Source organism: Helicoverpa zea, chromosome 22 (assembly GCF_022581195.2).
Source record: "Helicoverpa zea isolate HzStark_Cry1AcR chromosome 22, ilHelZeax1.1, whole genome shotgun sequence".
Classification (NCBI taxonomy): domain Eukaryota; kingdom Metazoa; phylum Arthropoda; class Insecta; order Lepidoptera; family Noctuidae; genus Helicoverpa; species Helicoverpa zea.
This window is the reverse complement of record NC_061473.1, coordinates 7,412,318-7,420,655: the sequence shown is the minus strand read 5'-3', so window position 1 is coordinate 7,420,655 and position 8,338 is coordinate 7,412,318. Positions and strand designations below refer to the sequence as shown.

At 33.4% G+C, this 8,338-nt stretch overlaps 1 protein-coding gene across 1 annotated transcript; it reads right to left on the bottom strand.

The window, feature by feature from the left end:
* Positions 1 to 2,285: 2,285 nt before the first annotated feature.
* LOC124641403 lies at positions 2,286 to 7,743 on the bottom strand. The gene is made up of 6 exons (XM_047179476.1): positions 7,084 to 7,743; positions 6,314 to 6,485; positions 5,034 to 5,846; positions 4,682 to 4,928; positions 4,250 to 4,438; positions 2,286 to 3,941 (listed from the first exon to the last, which is right to left on the bottom strand). The coding sequence occupies exons 1-6, from the start codon at positions 7,197 to 7,199 to the stop codon at positions 2,866 to 2,868; spliced, it is 2,613 nt and encodes an 870-aa protein (XP_047035432.1). The 5' UTR covers positions 7,200 to 7,743; the 3' UTR covers positions 2,286 to 2,865.
* Positions 7,744 to 8,338: the final 595 nt, after the last annotated feature.

Sequence of the window (8,338 nt, the reverse complement as noted above, 5' to 3'; positions counted from 1 at the left end):
TGAATTCTTACTTGTGAATTTTTCAATAATAAACTTCTCAGAAATATGTTTTAGGTTGTGTTGATTTTCTTTCTTCGTAGTAGTTTCTATTAATTTTTCCAAGATATTTTGCAAACTGTCATCTTTGTCTCTTGGTTGTTTTGTGCTCATTTCTTCTAGGTACTGATCTGAAAACTGCATATTACCTTCCTCATCTATATATATTTTCTTTTGGTCTTCATCCAATTTTATCCATATTTTTCTACTTTGATGCCTTTTCTTTATGCTGTTTTTAATTTTTGAGAAAGTGTTCATTTTAATAATACTTGTATGATGAATCACTGGCTTCAATTCTTCAGGTAAAACATAACATTTTCCTTCCTCAGTGGTTATAGAGGTTATGGCTAACACGTTCGATTTGCCATCATTTGAAGATATCATAGTGAATTCGAACTGCAACCGGTCCATCTTCATTTTAAATAAACGAAAATGTAGTTTTGTAATATTTATTGAGGATTAAATGAAACGAATTTGTTTCTCTGAAACAATCAAAGTTTTTTTGTTTTATTTACGCACATTTTTACAAAACATAGTTTAAATAAGACAATTTCTTACCTGAAACAATCAAAGAAACGACATTTAAGTTTATAACATCGTCTCCTCAATAATCCTTTTCTATATTAGTTTAATTTTATCCATAAAATTCACACAGCAAAATTAGTAGAAAGACATCGTCCGCCATTATATGGCGTCACTCGCCACAGACAACTTATAAACGCGCGAAGCGCGGCAAGTTTAAATTAAATAAAGTAATTAATGAAATTACATTTCATTACATACATATTGTATATAATTGCCGCGAATAATAGGCCGATTTATCCGGGATCTTGGGCAGTGGCAAATTCTTTTGGCAATCAAATGAAATAATTTGAACTTCAGGGTTATCGTTTCGTAAAAAAGTAAAAAAGGCTTTTGCCCTCAATTTGTGGATTCGATATTGAATCCGAAGGTTTTGTTTCAGGTTTTCGTTAGCGGTCATTTTAAGGCGTTCAAGTAATTCGAGGCATGTAGAGCATACGTCGGTACGAGGGGATCCGGGTGAAACCGCTAGCAGAAGCTAGTATTCCATAATAACTTGATTTTTTAACGAATCCACGATGAAGAAGAAGATTGAAATGCGATGACAATGTAGCACGAATCAATAAACTAATGACTACTTTTGGAAGATGAATTCCATGTTTTTTTAATAAAATTAATTTGAAATTACAATTCTTAGCCAAACAAAAAATATTATGATTTGAAATGGCCATTACCGCAGAACGGCAATTTCATAGGTAAAGACCTAATATATAAGTTCTGCATAACAGAAGTTTAGTAGTCGAGAAACATTCTTAGAATGGAGTGAGGCCAATATATTCAATGGCGATATTGGCGATGCACGGATTCTAACTAGCGCTTCTAGAGTCAAAATTGTGAAGCTGTCTAAGAACGACACTTTGAAAGATTTCGTTACAGTTAACGTCAAGGAAAACATATTTTATTAAATACAAATCAGATTTATGTGGCATTTTGGTGTTTAAGACAATAATTATGTTGTCAGTACTCGATGTAATTAGTGCGTCTGCAGGATTCACAAAACCAATGCGTTCTGGTGAAGAATTATTACGGAGTGGAATGGTTATTTCGGTTGGAAAAAAAGAGAAAAATAATAACATAATACACGTACTGGTGCTGCGCACGTCGGGGTTAAATTCCAAACATCCAGCCATTTTAAACTGGGGATAGATGTATCTCAAGAATATAGAAATAGATTAGTTGGTGATAGTGAACGAGAAGTAACAAAGGTCTGCGATTGCCCTACTGGAGCTTCAGAGAAACACATAAACTCTTTTGCAAACAAAAAAAGCGAGCACCTATGCGAAATCATGGTTTTAAGGACTTTACATGTGTTTCAAATGGTTTTAAGCTCTAGTATGTATGTTACTAGCACAGAACATATATACCCTAAAGGGAAGAATAACGACTCCGTACAAATTTTATGAGGAAATTTTTCCTTACCGGCCGGCGCCATCTATATTCCGCCCACGAAAACTAGAGAGTAGAAGCTAGGGCGGGAGTTTCAAACTACAGTATATTCTATAGGTCATTTTTATTGCATTTTATGCACAAGTACAGGGGCCCGATTATGGCTGAGCAAGATTATCACATTTTGCTCAGCAATAATCGACATGAAACACAGTGTACTTGTGCATAAATTGCTAATATTTATCTTTATAGAGCAGTGCAGCAGTGTAATAAAAGGAAGATTACAGTACAAGAGTTTTTTATTTAGCATGTTAATAATTATAATTTATTTCCAGAAATAGGGTACAAAAGGTGTTCATAAATCACAAGTATGTGCACCTATGTAATGAATTTTAAAATACATGAATTTAATCAATTTAGGTAGGTATTTCAGACATTTTCGTCCAAAATAACAAGTATGGATGGGCCTATTGCATACAATTTCAACATCAAAACATAAACAAACAAAAATTCTAGTTAGTTTTAAAGTGTTACTATTATAAAAAACAAGACTATGTTATTATACAATAAAGAATACTATCGATTTGTTTAACAAACAACAAGTTTACAGACATGGTTTAAATTATTCTATCATATTGTGTAATAAACGTTGGTGTTATTTCTTCTTTATTATAGAAATGATTAGGAAGAGAAAGACACTAGACCAATTATATTTTGATATTTACAAACATTTACTACACAACAAAAGCTATATATCAATGTATTTCGTTCCGGGCTGAAACAAATTTTTGAAAAACGATCTTGCCAAGTTTTAACATTAACACATACACACATACACACATATAATATTAGTTAAGATATTTATTTATGCATAATTATGTTCATTTTTCTTTTTAGTGCAGATTTACATGCATCTTCGGAATAAATTTTGTTTTTTATTATGCAATATCTCTTTATATTAATATGGAAGACACTATTTATTATATAATTTATATTTAATTCTTTGTGCTCCATACAATTTTCGAGGAAGACATAATTTATAGAGTCCTTTAGTAATTGTGTTATTTTTTTTTTTATATTCTCTTTATACGCCTCTTTTTCTAAAAAAATATTAATTATGTTTGCACTTTTTTCTACACAATCTATTAAATTTTTAGAGGCGTATGTAAGAGAATTTTTTACCGAATCATAATTTTTAAACTCTATAAAATTATGCACTTCTTCTGGTGTTTCGGAGACTAAAATATTTTTACAGTTCTTACAAATATTTTTATATTTTTTAATTATGAAGCCACAGACATAAGCACATGCTTGTAGTTCGCTACTTCCTTCCTCCAAATTTTGTTCCAGGGAGGAAATAATATTTTCTTCAATTTCATTTTCTATAACAGACTCCGATTGTTCAGTTTCAGTGTGCATGTCTGTGGCTGGTGTCAATAATTTTTTAAAATTGGTAATTATGGCACTGTTGCTATCCAGCTCACAATTACCTGAGCTAGTATGTGCCATGTTGCTTATTACAGCTGTTTTTAATCCAGCAACGAATTGTGCAACTGTTGGGTTGCTATTGGATCCACAGTTGAATCGAATGCATCCAAATAAATTTTCAAGAGGATCCTGCTGGAATCTTCTCGTGGATAAACTTTTAACTGTAGTATGTTTGGCACTTAGAATTTTCCAAACCATTTCTAACCCATTGAGGGTCCAAATCCAGCCATCTTTTGATGGGGGATTACCCCTGCATCCCAAGAATTCCAGGGTTTTAAAAAAAAATTTCATTTTATCGAACATTTGGAGATGTCCTGTATTGTGTTTTATATTTGTGGAAAATATTTTTCCTCTCCTTAAGTCTGGTGTCGACGCGTTTACACCATCAAACAAATCGTCCATGCTTGAAATTAAATTAGCCGTTGCCAAGGCTTCAGTCGGCATGTCTCCTGAAAATTCACAATAAACAAATCAAATCAATATGAGTAAGCATATTACTAACTAGCTTAATAACTTCGGATATACTGGCAGCAAATGTACACATAATATACATTTATTTTATACTTTACTTTTTATAAATTGTGAAGTTTCGGCTAGTTACTTGCTCAATACAGGATTAAGTAATAATGTTAAAAGCACAATATAATTATTTGTTGGTTTTATCCTTTATCAAAGACACAACCCCAGATAACCATACTGTTGAAACAAATATAAGTATCATGCAACTATGATCTGAGGAATAAATCAGGTTTCTTACCTCCAGCTATTTTAGTATATAGTTCTGCTGCAACTGAGTGGCTTAAAACTTGTGCCGCAAGTTTTACCCTCATTTTTTGTTTGGAATTAGGCTCAAGGTGTTGTTTACTTAGGCATGGTGCAAACACAAAATTGGGATTATTATTGTCCAATTCATAAAATTGCTTGATGTGGCTCCATTTAGCGACTCCTGTAAAGTAATTATTAATAGTGTTATAATTAACTATTTTATTTATTCGTCACAAGTCAATTAAAACATAAAGTACAAAATAAATATCCAAAATTAAATATAAAGTCAACTATTCTAAGAAAATAACCCGCCTCTTATCGTTCCCGGTGTTATAATTACTTGTACAAAAAAATATTATGCTTTAAATGTACATATTTATTATTAAACAATTATTTTTCTAAAACTAAATAACAAATGACTTACCAATTCCTTGTTGGTGGTCTGATGTTATATTGGTCCTAAATCTTACATGATATTTCATGAAAAGATTTCTGAAGCACTTCAGCAGGTGTGGTGTGTCAAATAGAGTGACAATTTTGTGATTGCTCACTTCTATGAAGGGATTCTCAACAGAAGCTCCTAATTGACATAGAGCTCTCTTGTTGACTCCATCCAAGTCACAGACTGAAGCGCATATGTTTATCCCAGCATCAAAGCAACAATTTAAAACCTGAAAGTATTATAAGGGAGATTAGCAACAAATAAACTAACATCATAGTTCAGCAAAGAGTTAAATCAGCATGATCATCATTGAATATGAAGAAGCAATGCATACCTCCTTAATCAAAGCTGAAAGTCTGTCAGCTGTGACAGAACCGCTTGATAAATAATAAGCCACTGGCTGCTTAAAATGTTTCCTGACTCCAACTATCATAAATACAAGGGCATATGAAGCTGGCTGTGGAGATCTACCTTGTGTAGCATGGTCTTGAAACCCTTCAATTAAATCCGTCTTCGAATTGTACCATAAATTTTTTCTTAAGGACATTTCATCCCACAACAATATGTACTCACGTTCAGAGGGGACAAAGTGTTTTGTCGTGTTTTTTAAAATTGTGAGTATTGTTTTGTGTGTCCCCACATTCATCTTAAATTTACTTAAGAGGGATTTTAATGTGCTGGGTGCTGGTAAACAAATCATTCTCCTTAGCAATTTGTAGCTAGTTGGTGACCTCTTGTAGAGCCTCAATGCTATTATTTTAGCCTCCATGTTCCACCTGCGACCAGGCTTCTTCCTCTTATAATTCTGCAGTTCTCCTTGCAGTAACAGTGCAAATGTCGAACTCATTTTTGTATTGAGGATTTCTCGGACTGTCTCATTGTTACAAATAACATTTAAAAAAGATTCGTTTTTTAAATGTTTTACAGTTTTTTGTAATCTATACACCTTGTTCATACTACTTTTCAGTTTCCTCAACATTTTGCTTTTCTGGTCACTTTCTTGTTTTGAAGACTTGCACACAAACATTCCTGAATTGGTCGGAGTGATAATGTTTACATTATGTTCTGTTAAAGGATTCATTCTGGATGGACCGGCAACAGGTTCAAATATGGCAGATTGATCTGGCACATTAGAAGTTGTTGTATCCTGTAAATTGAAAGTTGATTATTTTAAATAAATTTAAAGATAACTCTTTAAATTTATTAGTCATAGATGAGGTAAATGTAAAAAAACATATATACAGTGTTATGGAAAAAACCAACAACCTCTTAAGAGGTCATTGTACTCATCATATATTTAATTTTTTAAATTTATATCTTGCAATTGGTTGGATAACCATTAGCAGATTTTTTGTGGGAATTCATTTATGCGAAAGTTCATTCTTCCAGTAAAGAATCTGCCTTCATATATAATTCTTACTCTGCTCTACTCAAATTCCCAATTTGGTGGCGCATAGAGCCCATGTACCTCCATAATCTTTGGGTCCAGGCCTTGTCTATGTCATTCAGAAATAGCTTTGCATAGTACAATGAACACTGAACATAATGTCTGTATTTCTGTGCTATATAAGACAGGTGTTTTAAATACACTTTCAAAATGATAATGGTACTAACCTTTTGGCATTGAACATCAGGTACAGCTGTTCTGAACAACTTCTTCTCATTAAAGCATGTGCTTTTGAAATGTTTGCTGCATAGCATCTTATGTTGTTTATGGAGTGCGTCCTGGAATTTTGGTGAAGACCAGGCTTCGTTTGGGAAGCAATACTTTGCCCATAATTCACAACTGAAAATTAAAAATATCAAAATTACACACTCATCATCAGCCTTCTAATGTTCCCACTGCTGGGACACAGCCTCCTCTCTAGGAGAGGGCTTGGGCCATAATCCACCCCGCGGGCCCAGTGCGGATTGGTGGATGTCACACGTCTTCGAATTTTTTTTTGGTTCTAGGACATGCTGGTTTCCTCACGATGTTTTCCTTCACCGTTTTGAGAGCAGTAGTGACGAAATAAATTACACAAAGTTATGCGCCAGATCGGGTTTGAACCCGCGACCTACCACTCGTAAGTTGGGGCAGTTACCACTCGGCCACCACTGCTCTCAAATTACACACTATTTTAATCATTTTCCGAGTTAAGATATTATTATATCATGTCAGTGGGTAGTCTTCGCTTTGATTGAAAGAGATGTTATATTAGATACGGGAATGGTGTAAGCAAGAAAACTTTTTATAGTAAGTACCTAATGATTTTTGGCAAGGAAAGTTGGGACTTAAGTATATAGGTATATATGTTACGTGAGTTTGTGGTAGTTAGAAGCGGAATTAACAATAAATGTGGTATTCTATGTCGTCTAAGACGAATAGCATGGAGTGTACATACCGCAGAGCATTTTTAGTGCCAGGCTTTGGAAACCGATGCAAAGTGATGCTGGGATCTTTAGAAGGTGAAGATCCACACAAGCAGCAGATTCTTGTGTTTTCTTTTTGTGAACTCATCGCGAATTAAACACAAAACAAAATCAAACAAGTCACTGTCTCAACACCGAGTCTATATCTCACAAATACACACTTAATTTCACCAAAACACAGCAACGGAGGAGCAAGCTCGACTCAACGTTATCAATGTATGTAGAATTAAATGGAAGTAGTTTATTTATTACAAATAAACATTAGTACAAGATAAAATGGTGCGCAACCGGCCGCAGACATTTTTCTTGTGACGTCAACAATGTCAAAACCAATATGGCGTCCGGACATTAGTGTTGCCACACATAATCCCCCATATATATTTTCTAATAAGTAATATTAAATTTTATATCTAATATTTCTCAACTAAGTATATTTTTTGGCATTAGAATAATAGCTAAAAGTATCTTCAAGGGTAATTTACTTTAAAAATCAATTTATACGCTCATTATTAGGGAGAATACGAAATTGTATTTTTGGTGGCAACATTATATATTTATCTCTTTTACTCTGATGTCGTTGACTCTCTCTTGTTTTCAAGCCCACCTTAATGCAATTCGTAGAACAAACTTGACAGACCCTGGTTACTAGTATCAAAAGGGTTGGCCAAGCATGCGTGAGAGTGTATTCTAAATTTGAATTTTGTACACTTGCTAAGAAACTGGTTGAACCTTGTTTTGGACTAATTCCTGGTACAAAGTTCGTCGGCGTTTTGAAAAGTTTTTAACGTGATTTTCAAAAACTGATAATGCAGTTTTAATTAATGATTAATGCACCTTTCTGTTACATCAAAACATTTTTGAAAAACTATGCGTAACTGATAAAATTTTTCCCTGCTCTAAATGGTCTGTGCTGATGATTAATGGCAATGTTAAGAGTTTCGGTATTTTTGTGTAAAGCTTTCTATTGTTTAAATATTGTACCTTTACGGTTTAAAATATCCCTTTCTCATAAATAAACACAGTTAAGAGGAGTATCAGTGCTTTCAGCTGCGACAAAACAAATTTCAAGTTAGCAGAGCCTGATCACAACTCGTCTCTTATCATACCATTTTATTAACAGGGTCCATAATATGTACCTAGCTTTAAGTCCCTTGTAACATCATTGTAACATTATGGTATGCAAATAAATATGAATAAAGATTGAAATTTTCTTAGAAATATTGAGAT

Bases quoted from the DNA above. Each gene is read 5' to 3' on its own strand.
- LOC124641403 (XM_047179476.1), bottom strand. From the start codon at position 7,199: ATGAGTTCACAAAAAGAAAACACAAGAATCTGCTGCTTGTGTGGATCT. The intron at 4,929-5,033 runs GTATGCATTGCT...TAATACTTTCAG, and splicing joins TTTCAGCTTTGATTAAGGAG to GTTTTAAATTGTTGCTTTGA. The intron at 3,942-4,249 runs GTAAGAAACCTG...GTGAATTTTCAG, and splicing joins ATATACTAAAATAGCTGGAG to GAGACATGCCGACTGAAGCC.